Below are 25,427 nucleotides of genomic sequence, written 5' to 3'. Positions count from 1 at the left end.
TGACATATTGGAAAAAACGCATCTGACAATTTTTCTGTCTCATGTAGTTCCATTTGATATCTTTATAAATCCAGGTTTTAAAAAAAAGAAAATTAGAAAACTGAAACATAGTTTCAAATGGACAAGTGCTACATTTTACCTCCAGCCCCATGAGGGACAGAAGAACGCAGCCTCTGTAGTCCTCCTCCCAATAATTAAATTTCTTGATAGACACATGAACATGTCTTTTGATGTAACTCATGATTTTTTTTTGGCAAGCTTTATAAAGGCTAAATCAATGCAAAATCAGAGGTATTTACAACATCCACAAATTTAATCCAAAGAGGATATTTCAAGGCTCATATAGATCTAAATGATGGTTCCCCAGATGGTGAATTAATGTAATTTTAGCAGGATGCAAAGTTGCCCAAATATGCAGTATTGAGGCCCAGCACTGGTTTAAGGTATCTGAAGCACAGATACAATGGAGCACCACAGCACAGATACAATGGAGCACCATAGCACAGATGGAGTTTATCACAGCGATGCTAGTTGCCTGTTTCTGTACTAGAAAGGAAAGACTGGGATTTGGGAGTTCAGGAAGCATGAATTGTTTTTTATTTGTTAATTTGTTTGTTTGTTTTTATTTTTGTGTTTTTGTCTTTTTTGTTTTTCTAATAATCTGTCAGTAATTGGAACTTTTGGTGACTCTTCTACAGAAAACCATTTTGGTTATGTTCTTTTCAGGGTTTGAAAGGTGACTCTGGTCCTCAAGGTCCACCTGGCCCAAAAGGAGAAAAGGTACTGTATCTACCCAGAAGCACACACACACACACACACACACACACACACACACACACACACACACACACACACACACACACACGGCCTGAAGTGAGTGACTTCTTGTAGATCCTCTCTGGCTACCCAAACATCCCGAATATGGCAGAAGGCTGTTGTGTGAAAAGCCTGAGTGAGGAAAGCCTTTTAGTTGCTTCAATGTGAGAGACTGTGTGTGCAGTCACTAGCTGACATTAACACAGGAGTGAAACCCCTGTTTCTCACCTTTGCTTGACAGGGAGAGTGTTCCATCAGCACATTAGCAAAGGTGTCCTGTGTCAGGAAACTCAGCCAATAACACCAAGCTGTCACCTTAATGATCAGGCAGGTGGTGTTGGGGGAAAGGAAGCTCACTCTGTGCCTCCACTTTAAATCAAATGATCCATTTCTTGTGCTTTCCCACTGTACCATTTCATAACAGCATTTTGGAAGTGGCCTTTCAGTGAGAGCCAACGAGTATTAAATTCAAGGGTTGTACTGAATACGGTAATTAGGCAATCCTGATTTCATGGGAATTGTATATATCTGCATTTTATTCACGCTGAGGGCATACAGAATTCCTTCCTATCTTAAATATTTATCTCTGCACCAGACGATCTCACAGAGCGATCCTTAGGAACTGATTTAAGTTCCTTAACAACTGTTACTTGTCCCAAAAAGAAGGAATATACAATGCCTTAAAACTTCAGATGCCTAAGTTTAATGAGAAAAAGAGAAAATCCTAGATTTAGCATGACAACCTGATGGCTCATGCCACAGACACAAGGACTCCACGATGTTCAAGGCAACGAAAGCACTGCAAGGCCACTCGGTCTCGATGACTATGGAGTTCTCTTTAAGTGACAGAACTCCTGAGACAGAAGAGCACCGGGGTGACACAGCATGAACTGTGGAGACTTTTTCAAAGTCTGTTTTTAAAAGACATGACCTTACTGTGTAACCCTGGCTGGTCTGGAACTTGCAGCGTCAGTGAGGCTAGCCTTAAAGTCACAGAGATCCTCTTGTCTCTACCCTGAGTGCTGGCATTTAGAATGTCTACCACCGTGCCCAGCATTTTCAAGGACTTTCTAATAGCCAAGATACACACACCTGGAAACCTGTATTCACGTAGGTCAGCAAAGCAATTCTAGTACTGGAGAATACAGACGGAGGGAGCTTTCTGAGAGCTAGAGGCGCAAGTGATGCCGATGCAGCAGAGCCTAGCAGAGGCTGTGGGAACAGCTCCTTGCAGCTGGAAGGCATGGTGGGGCGGGGAGATCCACTTATTATTTCTGCTGATTCTCATACAAACTTTGTCAGAAAAATTATCTGCCTTCATGACGCTTCCCAGCTGCTCTGTTGGCAAGGAACCATATTTGGAAAGATAATTTTTTCTAATTTTGGATTCATAGTCAAAAGAATAAAAAAAATTTAGATTATTTTACTTTTTCAAAACACATTTTGCTATTGCAGAAAGCATGAGGGCACACAAGGCGATTTTTATATCATAAGCCCCAAAGGGAACGTGAAACAGCTCTCATTGTGCAAAAAATTTTATCAAGAAAAATTCTATTTTTATATCCTTTCAAATTATGAATTTGCTGGTAGGGAAATTGAGAAGGGTTTGGGGGGAATTGGAAAACGGGGGAAGAATATGATTCAAACTATATCATGAAGTTCTCAAAGAACAGATGAAAATGTAAAAGAAAAAGATTTATCTTTTTATATTGTTTCTCTCCATAACCTCTTAAATAATGTACAGAAAGGTGCTGTTGTTAACCGCAACTTTTCTTTCATCTATTTTAGGGTGATATGGGACCTCCAGGGCCACCAGCCTTAACTGTAAGTAATTTTAAAGAAAAAAATTGAAATGTTCCATTTGCTTTTCATATCACATCATGACTGAGATACAATTTAAGTATTACAGGAATTAATAGTGAGCTTTGAATATGCCTAGCAAACCTTCTCACTTTAAAGATGAATTCCTGCCCTGAGCAATGATGTTCTTGGCCCAAAGCCTTAGGAGTATTTTTCTTTTTAATAGAAGTCTGTAATCAGTATCTACCTCAAGCATATTTCTACATCCTTACCATGGTTCATAACCACGTCCCTGGGGTTGATTAGGCATTATTTTTTGAATAAAATACATATTATGAGTAAGTAGAAGTAGACAGTTCCACTTGGCCTAAAAATTGTAAAAGTGACACTAGATATAACCATCCAATAGGAAAAAACTCCTCCTTCCCCTTCTCCTCCTCCTCCTCTTCTTCCTCCTCTTCCTCCTCCTCCTCTTCCTCCTCCTCCTCCTCCTCATCCTTCTCCTCCTCCTCTCCCTCCTCCTCCTCCTTCTCCTCTTCCTCCTCTTCATCCTCATCCTATCTCCCTTTCTCTTCCTCCCCCCTCCTCATTCCCCTCTGTTCCTCTCCCCTCCCCGACCGACCTTACACCCAGAACTCAGAATTCTCTATGTTGACCAGGCTGGCTTTGAACTCACAGAGACCCACTGAACTCTGCCTCCCAAGTGCTGGGATTAAAGTGTGGGCCACCACACTCAGACAAGAGATACACTTTCACACTGATTGTTACTTTGCTTGCAAACCTACCAGAGACTATTTTCCCATGATTTATTTATAAGATTTGCAAATGATAAAACAGCAGGAGATTCGTGAGAAAAGTTAATAATGTGCACATGATAGGATAGTTGCCAAGTAAATATTTCATCATTTCTTAAGTATCTAATCATAAACATATGGAGTATTCCATTTACATACAATCTACTACTCCAAATTCTCTGCATAGAGCATTAAAGATTCTCATTTAACTTAAGAAAGATTCTAAGCTTAATGAAAAAGAAAAAGAATAAGATCAAATGTAGCCTGATGTCTGTCATCTTTCATGTTGATATTATTAATTGTAAATGAAGCAGAAGTCACTAATATTCAAAGATCCATGATGATGGTAGATGTCTCCCAGGACTTGGGATGGGGCACTTCTGGCCATAGAGCATTGACATTTGAAGGGCTGTGATCTTATATGTGTGTATTTTACCTAGACTTGAACAACCCGAATGGAATGAAAGCATTGTCTAGTTCACATCATTTTCCAACTGGCATTTAAAGAAGAAAAATGTTTCTTGGTGTATGGGAAATCTAAGAAGTGAAACACGGGGCTTTACTTTAGAAGATGAAAAAATCTTGAAGGACTTTATTTTCAAAATTGAATGAAATAATTTTGAAAGAAACATTTAGCTTTTTTTTAGATGTTTTATTTATTTACATTTCAAATGTTATCCCCTTCCCTGGTTTTCCCTCAGAAAACCCCCTATACCTCCCCTTCACCTGCTCACTAACACATTCACTCCTGCTTCCTGGCCCTGGCATTCCCCTATACTGGGGCATGGACTCTTCATAGGACCAAGGGCCTCTCCTCCCATTGATAACTGACAAGGCCATCCTCTGCTACATATGCAGCTGGAGCCATGAGTCCCACCATGTGTACTCTTTGGTTGGTGGTTTAGTCCCTGGGAACTCTGGGGGTACTGGTTAGTTCATATTGTGGTTCCTCCTATGGGGCTGCAAACCCCTTCAGCTCCTCAAGTCCTTTCTCTAGCTCCTTCATCGGGTACCCTGTGCTCAGTCCAATGGATGGCTGCGAGCATCCACCTCTGTATTTGCCAGGCACTGGTGGAGCCTCTCAGGAGACAGCTATAACCAGCTCCTGTCAGCAAGCCCTGTTGGCATCCACAAAAGTGTCTGGGTTTGGTGATTGTATGTGGAATGGATCCCCAGGTGGGGCAGTCTCTGGATGGTTGTTCCTTCAGTCTCTGCTCCACACTTTGTTTTTATCACTCCTTCCATGGGTATTTTGTTTCCCATTCTAAGAAAGATAGAAGTATCCTCACTTTGGTCTTCCTTCTTCTTGAGTTTCCTGTAGTTTGTGAATTATATCTTGGGTATTTCGAGCTTCTGGGCTAATATCCACTAACCAGTGAGTGCATACCATATGTGTTCTTTTGTGATTGGGTTACCTCACTAAGGATTATGTTTTCTAGTTCCATCCATTTGCCTAAGAATTTCATAAATTCATTGTTTTTTGTAACTGAGTAGTACTCCATTGTGTAAATGTACCACAGAGCTAATATTCAATATATATAAAGAACTCAAGAAGTTAGACTCCAGGGAACCAAATAACCCTATTAAAAATGGGGTACAGAACTAAACAAAAGATTTTCAACTGAGGAATATCAAATGGCCAAGAAGCACCTAAAGAAATATTCAACATCCTTAGTCATCAGGGAAATGCAAATCAAAGGAACTCTGAGATTCCACCTCATACCAGTAAGAATGGCTAAAATAAAAAACTCAGGTGACAGCAGATGCTAGTGAGGATGTGGAGAAAGAGGAACACTCCTCCATTGCTGGTGGGAATGCAAGCTGGTAAAACCACTCTGGAAATCACTTTGACGGTTCCTCAGAAAATTAGACATAGTACTACCTGAGGACCCACCTATACCACTCCTGGGCATATACCCAGAAGATGGTCCAACATGTAAAAAGGACACATGCTCCCCTATGTTCATAAAGGCCAGTGACTGTTTCTTCAGCTTAGTCACGTGTCTAACTACCTCACTTAGTCACTTGACTCGCTGGTCATTTTCAGCTCCTGTGTGAAGGCTGATATATGAACTTTGTTCATTATTTCACTTGAAATGAAATCTGGGACCCACGGCAGCCAAGGAATTGTACTGGTCTCTATCGACAGTATGAATGGTTCACAGCAACTGATTCCTTTTTTCTAAGGAACCCCCCCCATGGTGGTCTCAATGCCAGTCTTCTAGGATGCATTACAGAGAAAAAGCTAGGATATTTTGCTCTGTGGTATCTAAAGATATGACAAATCCAAAGTCTAATAAAAATGTATTGCAATTTATTTTATAAAATGAAACAACAACAATAATAATAATAATAATAATAATGTGTGTATTACTATTTGATATACCTGCTACCAATTTGTTTCCTTGTGTACACAGTCATCATCTAAAAATAAGGGTGTGCACTAAATATTTAATTGATCTTATAATGCATATTAATATTTTATTAATTGAAGTAACTGATATGAGTCTTCCGGGAAGTCAAATGACTAACCACTCTGTAATATATTAAACAAGACAATGATAAATCAGGGTGCTAATCCACAGTAATTCTCAAAACCCACTTTCCACTAAAATCCATTGGCAAGCTTTAGAAAATACCAACCTTGGGCCTCCATCCCACCAGATTTTAATTTAATAGGCCAAACGTGGGACCAACACATTTTTTAGGTCCCACAAGTAGTGTATGGAAAACCATTGTTTACAGAAACTGGTGAAACAAGCTTTCTTCCTGTCCCTTTTTTTTTTTTTTTTTTTTTGAGAATGTTGCAGCGGCCTGGCTTTCATTTGAAGTCCAACTCAATGAACAGTAATAAAGAAATATCTCTATCATTGGGGAAGCATACTGGTAAAAATTAAGATAGTTTCCACTCCAAAAATCCCCTCTCCCTCCTCCCACTGCTCCCCAACCCACCCACTCCCACTTCCTGGCCCTGGCATTCCCCTATACTGGGGCATAGAATCTTCACAGGACAAGGGCCTCTCTTCCTACTGATGAGTGACTAGGCCATCTATTGGATGGAGCACAGGGTCCCCAATGAAGGAGTCAGAGAAAGGTGTTTGCAGCCCCATAGGAAGAACAACAATATGAACTCACCAGTACTCCCAGAGCTCCCAAGGCCTAAACCACCAAACAGAAAAAAAAAACCATGGTGGGACTCATGGCTCTAGCTGCATATGTAGCAGAGAATGCTTCTTTTTCTTAAGAAAGCTCACAGCATTGACAACTCCAAGACAGAGAGTCCTAAAGACTACCCAAGCTTCTATAGATGAGCCGAGTAAAGAGTGAGCCGGCTAGACACCTTTCCTCATCTAAATCACAGAACTTAGTTATCTTAATGGAATATAAAGCTTTAGCAGTGAATGCAGAGAAATAGTAATAATGATAATGTCTTTGCATGAAGCATGTTTGTGGATGGTTGGGTTTATTGTGGTTATTTCTCTATATCCCTGTGCTTTGACCATTGGTTTATATTTTTAAAACTAAAGTAAAACCACACTGTAACTAATCCAGTACTGGATGTCAATCCAATAGGTATTTTTCCTAAATACACCAAGGCCCCCAAAAGTGGCTCTTCCTCTCTCAGCAACAATCAACCATCAGCTAGGTCTGGAGTCTGTCTTCATCCATGCTTAAAAAAAAATGAGATAATAATATAATGACATCATTTGCCCCTTCCCTTTCCTCCCTCCAAACCCTTTCATATATACGTTCTTGCTTTCTTTCAAAACCATGCATTTTCACTAAGTATTACTTTTGTTTCATATTTTTAATTTCCAAGTTCTCATCTATGATTGGATCCCAGTGAAGGAAATGGATAAAGGAGTAAGGGAAGCCAATTCGCAAGGAATAGAGAGAAGGGAAGTTGGTGAAATGTCATGAAGTACAGAACCCCCAAAGCAGGCTCACCAGAGAATCTCAATCATGGCAGTTCTTTCCTTCCCTGCCACCTCACAATCATGGACTCTTTCTCTTCTACAGGAAGCCATCAAAAAACAATATAGAAAAGAGGGCTAGCAAGAAGATGGACCACAATGGTGCTGCAGTTTAAATGCAGTCTGTACTAAAACCCCTTCTGACTGATGAAAATAGGTCATGTTCAGAATCCAGAGTTGAATCCTTTTGATAACATTTGCATCCTTCTGTATATTCACCTTCACAGGTCATATAGACAGAACTCCAAAGGGACCACATGGCAGGGGGTGGGGTAGATAAAAAAATAAAGCTAAATGAACAGAAAAGGAGTTGGAAGAAAATGAAGAGACAGAAAGAATGAAAGGGAAAGAGAGAAGAAGGGGGAATTACAGGATTGATGGGAGGTAGAGAGAAAGAAAGAGGAATACTTTGGGGACTGAAGATGTAGAAGTGGGTGGCAGCTACACCTCTGCCTCTTCTATCTTTAGCCATACCTATTCTGTCAGTCGACTTGACTTGAAAAATCTGAATGATGACTTTTGACATCGTGTGAATCAAGTTGAAGTCTTCCCAGTTGCCGTCTTTAAAGCTTTTCCAGATTATCCTAATAACAACACATTAAGGAATAACCTTAAGAACAACCCTGTGAATCTGAGCATGAAACAGTCTACAAAACCTCGTTCAAGAATCTTTCCTAAATACACCAAGCTCAAAGAGAAGTGGCTCTTCCTCCCTTAGCAGCCATCAACCATCAGCTAGGTCTAGAGTCCCTCTTCCTCCATGCTAGAAAAAATTGAAATTATAATTTGCCCCTTTCCCTCTTCTCCCTGCAAACCCTCCCATTTACGCATCCTTGCTTTCTTTCAAATTAATCTCTTTTTTCATTAATTTTTACATATATGTAACATATATATATATATATATATATATATATATATATATATATATACTAATTTTATAAATATAACCTGCTCAAGGAAAACAATAGGCATGCTAACATGGAGAGGGGAAATCTCATGAGGCCTCTATCCTACACAAAGAACTACAGACAACTAAGGGATGATGAGAGTAGGAGAAATGGTCTCCACCAGAAAAGAGCACAGCAATTAGTTGTCCAGTATCAAATGGTCAACCTTAACAATGTGCTAGAGTTGTTAGCTGCCTCCATCTTGTTCAGGTCTTGTGAAGGTAAACATGGCCACTGTGGTTTTATGTATGTAATAGCCGTGCTATGTCCAGAGGACCACATTTCACAGCACCCAACCATATCTACCAGTTCTTAGATGCTTCCTTACTGCTCTTCTAAGACATTTCCTGAGCCTGTGAAGAGGGTTATTGATATATCCCACTTACAGTCAATCACTCAGTCTCTTAATCTCCACGTTCTGAACAACAATGCTCCTCTGTATTAGCCACTACCTACTGCAGTAACAAATTGTCTGATGGAGGTTGAGGAATAGCAACATAAAATATCTAGAAGGCAGGTTGATAACATGACCACTTCCAAAGTCCTCATCAACAGGCCTACGGATCTCTATCCCTGGGCCTTGACCATGCTTAATGAATTCCTTCCTGTAGAATAGGCTTCCAATCCAATCAGTGGACTGATTGGTCATCTCCACAAACATTTCACTGCTATTGCACCAGTAGAAACATCTTGGCTGGGAGGTCATTATTACAGAGTTCAGTGTCCAGTACTGGGCAAGACTATTGCTGACTTTTCTCACCCAGCAGCCGGCATAGCACCTTGTAACACTGTGAAAGACAGCCAGCAAGCACAGTTTCTTGCTTAGTTGAAGACTAATTCTGTGTCCTACAACCAAAATGTGTAGTGTCTTCAGCAATAGGGTCTTACTGTCCAGTTGAAGTGGATAACCAAAAGCAATGACAATAGACTCCATTGCTTCCAGTGCTCTGAGGCCTCTCTGGCCAAAAATTTGTAGGGAAATAACTGCTACCCACTGGACAAAGGAGCTTCTGTGGCCAAGTATGAGAGAGCAGAACTCTATGGCTATAAATCAATATTTAATAAGCAGTTTGACAACATGACCATTTAGAAAACAATAATAATAGGCTCTTATTCGTGGCCTGGGATCTCTCCAGGCATAGGCTCTTGTCCAGGTTAAAATAATAGGCATAAATTCTCTCCTGTTTAATGAAGACTATGGAACATAATGGATACTGCATTCATTATTTAATGTAAACAATATTAATAACCTATATTACTGTCTTAGATGTTTTTAAACAAAGAAAGTATCATTAGATGTCTACTTTTCTCTTTCATTCTAAAGAAATTATAAAATTATAATGACCCCTGATTACTACATGTCTATGTTATAGGCATGTACTTAAGATCATGTTAGACAACACCTTTTCAAACATGGTTTTTTTCTGGAATAAGTACTTGCTGTATGCTATTCCTTATTAGCTTTTGAACTCTATCCATGTGGATGTAATAGGTTATATATATTCTCTTCAACTAAATCCATTGCATAATAAAGAATGTCTGTTGTCCAATTTAACAATATACTGTCTAATTTCCCTCTCCAAAGTAGGTATATGAATTATTGGTGTCTTTGTTAACTTATAAGAATTATAAAGGCAACTACATCTTAACACTATTTAACATTGTTAAATGTTTTAGTTTAAGAATTTTCAAAGCCCTGAAACACATTCAAATGCTTATGGGGCTTTGTGATATAATATGGAAAACATTACAAATCAACAAGAGAAAGAGCAGACCACTCCAAATATTATACTGAGACAGCAGCTTTCCCAAGAGACAAAAAATGCACTATTCTCTAATAATATTCCTTCTTTATGCTGGCATGCATCTACAACTTTAGTAAGCAATCAGATTTGTTCATATGGTCTCATGTATGTACTTACAGCTAACTATGTTGCCCTAATCTTATGACAACTTCCTTCTTCAAGCATGCAAGCTCATAAGTTTCACATTAAATGTGATCTTTCTGTTTCTTGTTTTCTGTTTGCTTTGATGTTGTAGATTGTTGTAGTTGCCAATTCATCTCTTCTTAATGGACCAGGTGGCTGCTATGAGTTCCTTGCTCCCCTCCCCTCTGTGTTCTGGGTTCCTGAAAGACACACTACACACACACACACACACACACACACACACACACACACACACATACAGCCTTATATTTTAATATGCCTTGAACAGCTCAATGACTGAGTCACTCCCAAACCTCCACATAGCAAACACCTCCCCTCTGATATTCCTGAGCTATACTTACTGAAATCTGTATTTCATTTTTGCTGCCCTAGAGTGGGTAAGAGGAGGGGCTGGGGCTGGGACCACTCCTCCCCGGCTCTGATTGCTCTGCTCTCTCTTCGGCACCTCTCAGGCCTGCTCTTTACTCCTTTCCCTGCATGGTGGCTCTATCTTCTTCCTCATCCCCTGGTCCCTTGCCCTGGAATCCTAAAGTCCAGCCTATGTCTCCCTGCCCTGTCATTGGCCACTAGTAACTTTATTTACCAATCAAAATTAACCTGGGGGCGGGGAACTTCAGCATCTTACATGCAGATTACCGTGCAATTTGGGGGACCCTATTAACGTAACAAAATCATTAGACCAAATACACATTAGATGTTGTTGTTGATGTTGTTGTTGTTTTTAATGGTAGCTTAAATAACCGTAAATTAATAAGGTAGTAGGGCCTTCTTTTTGAATCTAAGTGTGCCAGAGTTTACAGTAAGCCTGTAACTTTTATGATTGTTTCATTCTGTTTTTAGATTTGGCTAAAGACATTTCTCTCTGGTTTTATTTGGCAGATTTTTTAAAAAGTCTAGATGTTGAATTTATGGTTTTTTTTTCTGCAGATATTGGAGTAGACATGTACTGTTTTTTTCTCTCAACACCTTAATATGGTAAAATAGCTTATATATATTTTCTGAGTGTGTGCCTGAGAAAGTAAGCCCTACTTGACCATGCTGTATATTTTTACTATATTAATGAAGGATGTGGGCTTCAGTCTGACCACTCAAAAGCTCTTTTCTCTCTTCTAGGCTCTGTTATTTCTGATAACACGCCAATCAAAATGTCTCATTTTTCATTGGCTGCTTTCATTATTTTTAATCATGTCTTAGGTCTTTAATAATGATGCAAGCTAGGTGTATATATGTTTAACTTTGTCCTAATGAGTTTCATGAATTTTTCAATTTGTATCTTTCACATAATTTGAGAGAATGAGATCATTTCCTGACCCACTATCTCTTTTCCTCTTTGGTGATGTCAATTTCATATTTTTGAATTTTTAAATGATGTTTTATTTGTCTATTAACCTCTGTTATATTTTTTTCTTTTTACCCTTCTTTAGAAAGGAATCATTTCTAGTGCACTGCTGTCAGGCTCACTAATGTTTTGGTTATCACTGGTTATAGTGTTAGATACTATAAAATAGTTCTCAGGTAAATCTATCATGAGTAATGTCAAGCTGGATTCCTGATCAGGCTGTTTGTAGAATGAGATATATTTATACCATTCTTGTATGTCAAATAATTTTCTCTTATATTTACCAGTGAATTAAAAGACCTCTGCCATAACTTGCTTTCTGTAGCTGTGACAAATACTATAACCAAAGGCACGCTGGGGAGGAAACTGCTTCTTTCACCTCACAACTTAAAACCGTGAGTGGAAGTCAGGGCAGGAATTCAAAGGCGGAGCCTGGAGGCAGGAACTGAAGCAGAGGGCATGGAGGAACGCATCTTACTGGTTCCCCAGTGGCTCGCTCAGCCTGCTTTCTTATACAGTGAAGCTCAGGCCCATCGGCTAATGGGTGATACTGCCCACAATGTCCTGGACCCTCAGACATCAATAATCAATCAAGAAACTTCCCTACAGACACAGCTAGTGGAGAATCTGATGGAGGCAATTCTTCAGCTGAGATTCCTTTTTCTCAGATACATCTAGATTTGTGTTAATACAAACTAAGAAGCACAAATCCTATATTATGTTATATTTCTCTGGAGATCAATAATGTAGTTTTAATGAGTTACATTAGCTGAATTCATATTACAAAACACTTTTCCTTCTAATTGGCACTTGTTGAAATTCCACTTTTTAAAATTTTCCCCTAAACTAGAGGAGACCTGCAAGAGATTTGAACAGTATTTAGATTGCAAATTTGGGGCAAACTTTTCTCCAGGGCTTTGTAAGCCCCACCCATTTACTTTCCAGGAATGGCCTTTGACCTAAACCAGTGGTTGTCAACCTGTGGGTCACGACCCATTTGGCAATCTAATGACCCTTTCACATGGAGTGCATATCAGATAACCTGCATATCAGATATTTATATTATAACTCATAACAGTGGCAAAATTACAGTTATGAAATAACAACAAAAATAACTTTATGGTTGGGGCTCACTACAACACGAGGAACTGTATGAAAGGCTTACTGAATTAGGAAGGTTGCAAATCACTGATCTAAATTCTAAATTTGGATCTTTCAATCCAGCTTTTCCCACAAGCTTTTCCTTCAGCTACTCAGTTAAGTCCTTGTGCTCAGTCTAAACCTCTTACAAATAATAAAATGGTCCTGTGCTGTTTAGTTTTTCCAAACTTGGACTCCAATCCAGAATCTGCCAAATGCTGTTACATTCCAATTACATTTATTACATTTCCAGTGTCTTCAGGTAGTTGTTAGTGCGTGAGTGTACACACACACACACACACACACACACACACACACACAAACACACACACGCACGTGCACATGCATGCACACACATACATATAGCATACTTTGTGTTTAGCAATACAATTTACATATTATATAAAACTATAATAGACTGCTTTGATGTTTCAAGCAGAAGAAAACGAAATGTTCAGACTATAGAATCTCCCTACTAGGTTAAAAAAATTAAAACGTGTTACAAGAGGGTGAGTGTAACAGCTGCATTCAGTGACATGTGACCTTCTGCCGACTCTCCACCCTTCCTTGTTATGTCTTTATATTTAGTGCAGAGTTGATAATTATCCGTGTTGTTGGTCCAATAGGAACTTATGGATCATTCTGGAAACTTAAGATACATTTTATGTAATACTGAATTGCATATAATTGCCTTAGTTGTGTTGCCTTTGTAAACATGAGCATATAAACTAACCGCTCCCATTGGCCTTATATTTGACAACTCCCTGGGATCTAACCACTTCTCATGGTGTCTTCCACTCCCGTTCACTCATGTGAGTACCACGTGTCTCTTGGTTATTTCTGTCATCTCTCTACTACTTCTGTCCCTCTTGAGACTTCTTTCTACTAGGGATTGAGCCCATGGCTTTGCACATATTAGAAAAGCCTCCACTACTGAGCCTTTATCCCTGAGCCTTTTCTGAATAAAGAAAACAGAACATCCCAGAACATCCTGCTCAAAGTCAACAATGTCTTCTGCTTTGACTTTAAACTGACATCCAAATGCAACACAATAGCCTACAAAGTCTTATGGAATTAAATTCTCACTGAGCTTTTTAAGCTGTCTGTTTTTTCTTTCTGACAGTATCCTCTCCCCCCACCCTCTCTCTCTCTCTCACCTCCAGGCACACTCTCACTCCCACTCCCACTCCCACCATAGGAGCTACACAGTTCCTCTTTGCTCTTCCTAATGCATACATAGCTAACATCCTTCCCCGTGGATACTTACAGGGAAGTATTATCCTGGGCAAGTCTATGTAACTCTGCTTACTCGTCATCCTCTCAGTGAGCACACAGGCTACCCTTCTGTTAGAAGGCACTATTAGGGTACCTAATGCCCACCCGACGGTCTTACTGCACATCTCTTCTAATGTTCTCATGTACATAGACTTCTGTTTACTACTTTGATTTCCCTTCCCTTCTCTGTCTGAATATTAACCATATGAAGGCAAGATTCTTTGATGGCTCTGCTCATTGACTATGAGCAAACTAGGAGTTAGACACAGTAAGACACTGAATGCAGGGTTTACGCCGACCCACTTAAAAACAAAGTTAGTTTCTTTGAATCCCCAGCATCTCTAACAGTACTTGACAGGTTGTTTGCTCTCAAGAAATAATTGGTGTTTTAGAGAATAAGTTCTTTCTTAACTTTGTAATATTATATTAGCTTCAGTCATTTAGCTTACTGGATTCTCTATTCTAACAGAGTTTATTTACCAACAAATTGGGTGAAACTAATAAAGTGGTGTATTTTTAAAGGCTTTTCCATTGCTGACACCATTTTTTTTTATTTTTTTTATTATTATTATTTTCTTTATTTACATTTCAAATGCTATCCCGAAAGTTTCCCATACCCCTCCCCCCACCTCTGTTCCCCTACCCACCCACTCCCACTACTTGGCCCAGGCCTTGCCTTGTGCTAGGTCATATGGAGTTTGGAAGACCAAGGAGCCTCTATTCCCACTGATGGCCAATTAGGTCATCTTCTGCTACAAATGCAGCTAGAAACACAAACCCAGGGGGTACTGGTTAGTTCCTGTTGTTGTTCCACCTACAGGGTTGCAGCCCCCTTCAGGTACTTGGGTACTTTCTCTAGTTCCTCCATTGGGGACCCTGTGTTCCATCCAGTAGCTGGCTGTGATCATCCATTTCGGTGTTTACCAGGCACTGGCATAGCCTCACAAGAGGCCGCAATATCAGGGTCCCTTCAGCAGTATCTTGCCGGCATGAGCATTAGTATCTAGGTTTGGTGGCCGATGATGGGATGGACTCCTGAATGGGGTCCTCTCTGGATAGTCCATCCCTTCATCCCAGCTCCAAACTTTGTCGCTGTACCTATAATTTTTCATGGGGGTTATGTTCCTCATTCTAAGGAGGAATGAAGTATCCACAAATGTTCATCCTTCTTGATTTTCTTCTGTTTTCCATAATGTGTCTTGGATATTCCAAGTTTCTGGGCTAATATCCGCTTATCAGTGAGTACATATCTAGTGACTTCTTTTGTGATTGGGTTACCTCACTAAGGATGATATCCTCCAAATACATCCATTTGCCCAAGAATTTCATAAATTCATTGTTTTTTATGGCTGAGTAGTACTCCATTGTTTAAATGTACCACAGTTTCTGTATCCATTCCTCTATTGAGGGACATCTGGGTTCTTTCCAACTTCTGGCTATTATAAATAAGGCTGCTATGAACATAGTGGAGCATGTGTCCTTATTACCAGTTGGAAGATCTTCTGGGTATATGCCCAGAAGAGGTATAGCAGGATCCTCCGGTAGTACTATGTCTAATTTTCTGAGGAACCACCAGACTGATTTCCAGAGTGGTTGAACAAGCTTGCAATCCCACCAGCAATGGAGGAGTGTTCCTATTTCTCCACAACCTCGCCAGCATCTGCTGTCACCTGAATCTTTAATCTTGGCCATTCTGACTGGTGTGAGATGGAATCTCAGGGTTGTTTTGATTTGCATTTCCCTGATGGCTAAGGATGTTGAACATTTTTTCAGGTGTTTCTCAACCATTCGATATTCCTCAGTTGAGAGTTCTTTATTTAGCTCTGTACCCCATTTTTTAATGGGATTTTTTGAGTTTTTGGAGTCCAGTTTCTTGAGCTCTTTGTAAATATTGGATATAAGACCTCTATCAGATTTAGGATTGGTAAAAATCCTTTCCCAATCTGTTGGTGGCCTTTTTGTCTTGTTGACAGTGTCTTTTGCCTTACAAAAGCTTTGCAGTTTTATGAGGTCCCATTTGTCAATTCTTGATTTTACAGCACAAGCCATTGGTGTTCTGTTGAGGAATTTTTTCCCTGTGCCCATATCTTCGAGGTTTTTCCCCACTTTCTCCTCTATCAATTTCAGTGTCTCTGGTTTTATGTGGAGGTCTTTGATCCACTTAGACTTGAGCTTTGTACAAGGAGATAAGAATGGATCGATTCTCATTCTTCTACATGATAGCCTCCAGTTGTGCCAGCACCATTTGTTGAAAATGCTATCTTTTTTCCACTGGATGGTTTTAGCTCCCTTGTCAAAGATCAAGTGACCATAGGTGTGTGGATTCATTTCTGGATCTTCAATTCTATTCCATTGATCTACTTGTCTGTCACTGTGCCAGTACCATGCAGTTTTTATCACAATTGCTCTGTAGTACAGTTTAAGGTCAGGCATGGTGATTCCACCAGAGGTTCTTTTATTGTTGAGNATGGTTTTTGCTATCCTAGGTTTTTTATTATTCCAGATGAATTTGCCAATCGCCCTTTCTAACTCTGTGAAGAATTGGGTTGGAATTTTGATGGGGATTGCATTGAATCTGTAGATTGCTTTTGGCAGCTGACACCATTTTTTTAAATCTCCTGAAGGTCATTTGTTTACTGGAGCTTTCTGCTTCTTAAGTCACTTTCTAAGAGAGTTGTTTACTGTTCAGCTTCAGGTTTCCAGTGAAGGGAAGGGTGGGTGACTGTTGAATTCTAATCCCTGTGATATGTCCACTAATTATTAAAGTATACACTGGATAAGTCTTTGACTTACAGTTTATAGGAACTTTACCTAGAGTTTGTAGTAAATCCTAACTGTATTCCTTCATCCATTTCTTAGCACATTGTTGATCTCTTAGAAGGTAGATGTAGTACTTCATATATCAAAATATCAAACAAACTATTAATTGTGTCCTTTTGCTTTTATTAGTCCAAATTTCAATAGCATCATGATTCCAGATGAAATTCTCTTGAATACATTACTAACCACAAAGAATAGTTCCATATCAATGTATTATGCACATGGATACAAACATCTTTAAACAATGAGTTTAAGAACTGTGACTAAATCAGTTTCCTCAACTTCTCTGGTCACCACTATAACAGAAATAATGGTATGTCTAATATCATTGCCAAATACTAAGGCAAAATAGATATCATTTAGGAGAAAGAGTTCTGAATACCCTAATAAATTTATTTTATGAGTTACAACATAGCATATTGAGAAGACTCTTCAAAATCAGCTTGTTTCTAATATATCATATCCAGATAAGTGGCAAACTACATCCTTAATGTCAAGTCATTTTAAAGAACAAATTACTGCTGTGTTTAAAGTGTCTCTTCTTGTTGATACTATAATATACAAAGAAAGTAACACCATGTCTAAGTAAGAAGAGCATTTATTATTATATGTATTGTGATTTCCTTGATTGTGATGTGATTTATCTAAGATTAGAGTGCGAGGGAAGAAAATGAACCATATTCCCCTTTACAGAAAAGGTCGCCATAGTTCTGAACTAAGGATTTACTGAAATACCAACCCAACAGTGGCTTCAGAAGCAAGACAGGGGCTACGACTGAAATAATAGAGGTCAGACTTAGCTGACCTCTCCTATCCCACTCCCATCCTTCTGGTCTTTGTATGTCATGTTAGAAGAAAGACAGGCACAGAAGGCACAAGACTGCTATTCCATATATATATGAATATGTATATATTAGAATATAAGAATATATATTCTAATTTTAGTTCCCAGCAATATGACTCTGTTGCTCTGGCCCCATCCACTGGGAAGTTATTAAGTACTCATCCACATGCACCAAATGTTTACACAGAGGCCAAAGGTTAAGTCAGTCAGCAGCAAAGGGAGCTTTATCCATGCTCACTAAATGCTTAAGGACCAGCTCTTTGGGGCCCAGGTAAACCCTGCTTACATGAAAGTGAGGCACTGAATGAGGGAGAGCGTGCTGTGACTCTAAGAAATCTACCCCAAATGCTGTAGTCGATGGAGGGAAAGCTTCAGCTGACCATCTATAAATAAGACGGCAGTCAGTTAACAGATGACCCTGATGATGCACAGGAGCACATGATGTACACACACTGGGGCAGACTTTAAATAATTCTTTCTCAGTATGTACAAAGACAATACTTTGGAAAACATGATATGACATAGTATCTCCCCACCTTCCTCTCACTTGAATGCTTGGCATGGACATACACTGTGAGGAGCATGGGGAACACTGAAGTAAATGGCATTAGCTTTGCCTTTAACAAGTGTAAGCCATCACTTAGTTAAGGTTGGTCACTTTTAAACTGATCATTTATAGCTAGTATGCAAATAGTCTATATCTAACCATAGTTTGTTAGTACAGTATACAGACATGTGGTTATTTCCAAGGAAATTGTTATTTATACATTTTTTACTTTGTAATATGAGAAGTTATTTACATTACAGTCACAAACTCATCTACTTAACAATATTTTCTTATTAAAACCCCCAAAAGCTGTAGGTAGCTTGTTTTAGGTAAATAAAAATAGAAAAAAAAGTGTGTGTGTGTGTGTGTGTGTGTGTGTGTGTGTGTATATATATATATACACACACACATATATATATATATATATATGTATATATATATATATATACCTACATATACATACATATACATATATGTATACATATACATGAGGAGTGATTCAACCTAAGATTATTTTGAATTCTTGATATATTGATCTGGGTTATTCACATGCTCTTTTGATAACATAACATCTCTCTTAAATCTAACTCAACATTGGAATTTTTAAAGCACCTGTGAGCTGTTGGGTGACATCTATAGAAATGCTTTAACATGTTTTGGGGCTTACTTTTGGTTTTTAAATCAGTGCTTTGTAGGGGCTATGCAGATGGTTCTGAACATAGTTAAGAACATGGCCACTCTTCCAGAGAACCCAGATTCAGTTCCCAGCACCCACGTGGCAGCTTACAACTCTTTTTATCTCTATTCCCAGGGGATCTGCTACCCTCTCTAGCCCCCACTCATAGGCTGTTTACACATGAGGTGTACAGACATATAAACACCCATAAATGTAAAATAAGAGTAATCCCAGCACTTGGGAGGCAGAGGCAGGCGGATTTCTGAGTTCAAGACCAGCCTGGTCTACAAAGTGAGTTCCAGGAGAGCCAGAGCTACACAGAGAAACCCTGTCTCGAAAAAAACAAAACAAAACAAAACCAACCAAACAAGCAAACAAACCAAAAAATATTAGTAAAATAAGAGTAAAAGACAAACTTTAATATTTGGGGGATTTTGTTGATGTTGTTTGTTTGTCTGATTGATTGTTTAAGACGGGGTTTCTCTGTGTAGCCCTGGCTGTCCTGAAACAACCCCAGGCTGGCCTTGAATTCACAGAGATCCACCTGCCTCTGTCTCCTAAGTGTAAAGGGATTAAAGGAAGGCACCATCAACACCCAGAAAGCTTCATAACTTTGAAGAGAGAGAGAGAGAGAGGAGAGAGAGAATGAGATTTATTGTTCAAAATAAATATCAGTTCATGTGAAGTTAGAAGGGAGACTTTTATGAAATAATCATTGAAATGTTTAAGGCAGTTCTTTTCTTCCATCACTGGTATGAGCTCTAAGAAAGAGAGAAGGAGAGAGAGAGAGAGAGAGAGAGAGAGAGAGAGAGAGAGAGAGAGAGAGAGAGAGGAAGAAAGAAGGAAAGAGAAAGAAAGAAAGAAAGAAAGAAAGAAGAAAGAAAGAAAGAAAAAAGAAAAAGAAAGATAGGAAGGAAGGAAGGAAGGAAGGAAGGAAGGAAGGAAGGAAGGAAGGAAGGAAGGAAGCAAAAGCTGTGCTTTTAAAGTTTGTAAACAAAAGGCTTCTATAAAGGAATTAGTTGATGAGGGTAGAAGCTGCTGGGGTGGGTGAGAAGGACATGTGGAAATGTTGAAAACGCAGTCCTTGTGTATAAAAAAAATCATAAAAATGTAAATAAAAATAGGAGCTATCTATATGACATAAAACTGCATTTATGTATTTTGCCGAAATACTGTCCAGTCACTGCTTAAAGACTTTGAACAATTTATGCTTTAGCCTTAGAAGAGATTTACGTTTTAGAAGAACAGTCAGCCTGCTTCACACGGGTGTGATTCCCACGTCTTTTAGTAAGTGAATGAGCTGACTTGAGGAAAGCCCGCTCTGCCCTTCAGCTTATACTTGGCTTCTTTCTCACTCATTTTGAGTTGTTCTCGCAGAACATCTACATTACACATTCTAAACCTCAACAGTAAAACTTTACTAAAAATGAAATAAATTAGCATTGTGGAACTTTTATGATGAGCTTATTGTATTTTATGTTCCAGAAATGCTGGACAATTTTTGGAAAACGAAGGAAAATACACCTCAGGTGCATTGGAGAATTGTTAACATGGATAGATCTTTTAATAATTTATGTACATCAAAGAATATAATTCAAGCCATAAAGCTACATCAAAATTGGTCTAATTTCATTTCATCCTATTTAAGCACTTGTAAAATACATGTATTTGAGCCTCACACTGATTGATAAAGCAGGACTTAATCAATGCTCACAAACTCTCACGAGGATTTGAATCATTCACACTGATTACCTATGTCGCCCCTTTAATAACACAACAGGAACCTCTGTGGGACAATTTAGTCAATATACTGACAGGTGTTTGAAGCTGGCCACATGTCTTGATCATCTATGCCTTAGTTCCATTATCTACAAAACGTGATCAATTTTGTGCTTTACAATATTGTAGTTAAATGAGGTATATACTACCTTATATACTGTAAACACTTTAGAATAATAAATGGCTCCTAATAACCACTATCTGACAGCTATTTATGGTTGTTATTATGCCAATATTGTTCAAAATAAATATCAGTTCATGTGAAGCTAGAAGGGAGACTTTTATGAAATAATCATTGAAACGTTAAGGCAGTTCTTTTCTTCCATCACTGGTATGAGCTCTAAGAGGGCATGACCTTTGTCTATTTAATTTACAACTGTGTACTTCAGGATTAACAGAAATTGGTGCCCTCAAGGTACTCAGTACTATTTCTTCATAAGTAAAGGAAACAAATACCTTTTGCTGCACTAACATACTAACATATTGTAATATCATCTGCTCCCGTTTTGAGGGGGAAAAAAAAACCTGTGGAGAAAATTGCCTTGAGCATCCCATGATCAGCTCCTTCTTTCCAGCTCACTTTAGGACATGAGATCAACGTCCCCATTCTGAAAGTTTTCAGCAATAACAATGCTGGTAGCTATTGCCATGATTGTGTCTGGTTGATTTGAAAATCATGTTTTAGAGTAAGTGGCATACACACCTTGATAAGAAAAACCAAGTCACCTGTTCAATACCCTGCATCTATAATCAGAACTGAATGTGCTCTAACTGAAAACTTTCAGAGCGAACCGCACGTGCATGACTGAGAATGCCTCCTTAGGTTAAGCACCATGAACTTGGCAGTTTCTCAGCCCCTTTCATCTCAGAGCACTAAGCCCCCAAGTGGGTGCTCCACCTGGTGTGGATTTATCAAGGTTAACCAACTCCAACATTAGGGAACCCAAGTATTGTATAATGGACTGCAAAGGTTTCTCTTTGTCCAGAGAGAGGGTTAATCTCTGACATCCCTAATACTAAGCAACTTTCACACTGTTAGGGAGGAAAGTCTTTTTAAGAAAAGTCTGTCCAGGTGTGGTGGTGAATGCCTGCAGTCCCAGCACTCAAGAAGCTGCAGCAGGAGGATTGGAGTTTGAGGTCAACCAATCCTCAGCACCCAGGGGAAATGCAGAACAAGGCAAACGGACAGTTAACATCCACCTCACAAGACACACAGAAATGGAAACGGCACAGGGAAGGACCCACTCTCCTCCATGCCACTCCCCCTTTCTGCATGGTCTCGGTTTCTGGCCAGTTTTCCTGCATGTGCTGTATAATCAACTGCTTGCATGTAAGCTCACTGAAGGAAGCCGAGACTAAAACTCTGCCGCTTATCACACATGGCATTTAATAAAAGGTACTGATGACAGGATTCCATTGATTCCAAGTCAGTGCTTCTGGGGACCTCAACATCCAACCAGTACAACAAACCCCAAAAATGATCGAGCCCCATCTTAAAAGCCGGTGGGACATTCTCTGTATGTTTCTGTACTGAACTTTCTTCTTCACTGAATACATTAATCCAGGAACATCAGTGACCAGCATGACTCTGTAAGAGTTAGAGATTCATTCTGTCTAATTTGGAGAAAACTAGTGTGCTGCTTTATTAGGTATCATTTTTTGTTTTCTTTTTCATTAATTTAGTTATTATTTCACTTTACATCCTGATCGTAGTCCCCCCCCCCGTCTTCTCCTCCCAAACCCACCTTCACAAACCATTCTCCCCACTACCCCTAGCACATGAAGTCATTAAGGGCATATCTGGATCAAGAATATTCAGGTAGCCAATCCAAAACTGTTTCAATCTCCATGGCCTCCCTTTGTCCAGACCTCTATTTGAAAAGTCCAGGCAGATGTTGGCAAGGATGTGGAGAAAGAGGAACACTCCTCTATTGCTGGTGGGATTGCAAGCTGGTACAACCACTCTGAAAATCAGATTGGCAGTTCCTCAGAAAATTGGACATAGTACTACCGGAGGATCCAGTAATACCACTCCTAGGTATATACCCAGAAGATGCTCCAACATGTAATAAGGACAGAAGCTGGAAAGAACCCAGATGTCCCTCAACAGAGGGTGGATATAGAAAATGTGGTACACTTAGACAATGGAATACTACTCAGCTATTAAAAGTGATTAATTCATGAAATTCTTAGGCAAATGGATAGAACTAGAAAATATCATCCTGAGTAAGGTAACCCAATCACAAAAGAACACACATGGTATGCACTCACTGATAAGTGGATATTAGCCCAAAAGCTCCAAATAACCAAGATACAATTCACAGACCACATGAAGCTCAAGAAGAAGGAAGACCAAAGTGTGGGTGCTTTGGTCCTTCTTAGAAGAATAAGATACTCACAGGAACAACTATGGAGATAAAGTGTAGAGCAGAGACCGAAGGAAAGGCTATTCAGACACTGCTCCTCCTGGGGATTCATTCCATATACAGTTACCAAACCCAGACACTATTGTGGATGCCAAGAAGTGCTTGCTGANAGGAGCCTGATATGGATGTCTCCTGAGAGGCTCTGCCAGAGCCTTACAAATAGAATCAGATGCTTGCAGCCAACCATTGGACTGAGCATGGGTCCCCAATAGAGGAGTTAGAAAAAGGACCAAAGGAGTTGAAGGGGATTGCAACCCCACAGGAAGAACGACAATATCAACCTTCCAGTCCACCCCCCCCCAGAGCTCCCAGGGACTAAGCCATCAACAAAGGAGTTCACATGACTCCAGCTGCATATGTTGCAGAGGATGGCCTTGTCATGCATCAATGGGAGGAGAGACCCTTGGTCCTATGAAGGCTCCAAAGATTCCCCAGTGTAGGGGAACTGAGGGCAAGGAGGTGGGAGTGAGTGGGTGGGTGGAGGAACACCCTCTTGGAAGCAGGGGGAGGAAGGATGTGATTAGGGGCTTCCGGGGAGGGGCCTGGAAAGGGGATAACATCTGAAATGTAAATAAAGAAAATATTCAATAAATAAATGCAAAAAACAGAGAAAGGTCTAATAGAGGATTAAACTGTTGTGCTCATTAGATTTTGTCAACTTGAAACAAACTACAGTGACCTGGGAAGGACAACCCTCCTTTGAGGAACTGCCTCCATCAGATTGATCTGTGGGGCATTTCAGGGCAACTTCATAATTGCTAGTTGATAAGGAAGAGCCAAGACCTCTGTGGGAAGTACTATCCCTGGGCAGTAGGATTTAGAAGAGCTGTCTGTGTAAGGAAAGTAACTGACCAAGCCTCAGGAAGCAAGCCAGTAAGAGTGTTCCTTCATGGTCTCTGCTGCAGCTCTTGCCTTCAGCTCCTGCACTGGCCTCCTTTAGTGATTGATTCTAACCAGTTACAAGTTACTTTGTTTTATCATAGAAATGTAAACGGAGCTAGGACAGCCACTTACAAACAGGACAAATGGAAATGTGTGAGCTCATAGAGTGTAGCAATAACCAGGTCTTTGTATTGCATTTCTTTTTAAACAAGACCTAGGAAAGGGTGGTTACTGCTAATTGTATCGCAGAATCATTCAACTTCTAAACAGCGCTGATCCCGGAGCACTGATCCCAGAGCGCTGATCCCGGAGTACTTTCCACTGATGCTTTGCAGTCCTCTCTCTTTATGACATGGTGTTAATTTTTCATTCCTTTTGTTGTAGAATATCATCCATTTTTACAGTGCCCTTCCAAATATAACATTCTAGAAGGCTTAGCACTTTCATGAATCAAGAATGTCATGAGTTCTCTCATTATTAAGTCTGATAATACTGACTAGAGCCTTCCTTAGCACATTAAAGTGAAGCATATCCAAATACCTTATTAGATCCCAAGGGTTTCTTTGAAAGTAGAAGTTGAATATATTAGAAATACAATAGTTTTGATATTAGACATATTTGAATTATGAGCTAATCTTCACAATTTATTCATAGGGTTAGATTTAGGAAGTATCTTTATATATAAGTAGAAGGAAATAATTCTCTTTTTGAGAGTTTTTAAAGTTGTTCAATTAAATGTCCATTCTCTGAACCCTTTCCAGTTTATTGTTTGAATGTGTAAAGATCACGCAAAGATATGTCTTTTTAGTTCCGTGCAAAGAAGAGTCTTTTTGTTTGTTTGTTTGTTTGTTTTCTTTTACTGAAAATAGATTTTTTCCTCTCATATCCTGATTACAGATTCCCTATCTTGATTCCTTCCAGTCCCTGCCCACCTACACTCCCATCTGAATCTACCCCCTTTCTTTCTCTCATTAGAAACAGGCCTCTAAGAGAATATAATATAAATTATAATTATAATATAAATGTCTTAGTCAGGGTTTCTATTCCTGCACAAACATCATGACCAAGAACAAGTTGGGAAGGAAAGGGTTTATTCAGCTTACACTTCCATACTGCTGTTGATCACTAAAGGAAGTCAGGACTGGAACTCAAGCAGGTCAGGAAGCAGGAGCTGATGCAGAGGCCATGGAGGGATGTTACTTACTGGCTTGGTTCTCCTGGCTTGCTCAGCGTGCTGTCTTATAGAACCCAGGATTACCAGTCCAGGGATGGAACCACCCACAATGGGTTAGGCCCTCTATCCTTGATCACAATTGAGACAATGCCTTACAGTTGGATCTCATGGAGGCATCTCCTCAACTGAAGCTCCTTTCTCTGTGATAACTCGAGCTTGTGTCAAGCTGACACACAAAACCAGTC

General features: G+C 39.5%; 1 protein-coding gene across 1 annotated transcript in view; it reads left to right on the top strand.

Annotated features, from left to right (window-relative positions):
• Positions 1-25,427, top strand: part of Col19a1 (collagen type XIX alpha 1 chain) — a 321,968-nt gene that overhangs the window by 125,731 nt on the left and 170,810 nt on the right. Inside the window, exons 13-14 of the mRNA XM_029539352.1 lie at positions 727-780; positions 2,605-2,640. Coding sequence (XP_029395212.1) covers positions 727-780; positions 2,605-2,640 — 90 coding nt within the window. The remainder of the gene's footprint in view (positions 1-726; positions 781-2,604; positions 2,641-25,427) is intronic.

The sequence above is a fragment of the Mus pahari genome, chromosome 5, assembly GCF_900095145.1.
Source record: "Mus pahari chromosome 5, PAHARI_EIJ_v1.1, whole genome shotgun sequence".
Lineage (NCBI taxonomy): Eukaryota > Metazoa > Chordata > Mammalia > Rodentia > Muridae > Mus > Mus pahari.
This window is presented reverse-complemented; position numbering and strand designations above follow the sequence as displayed.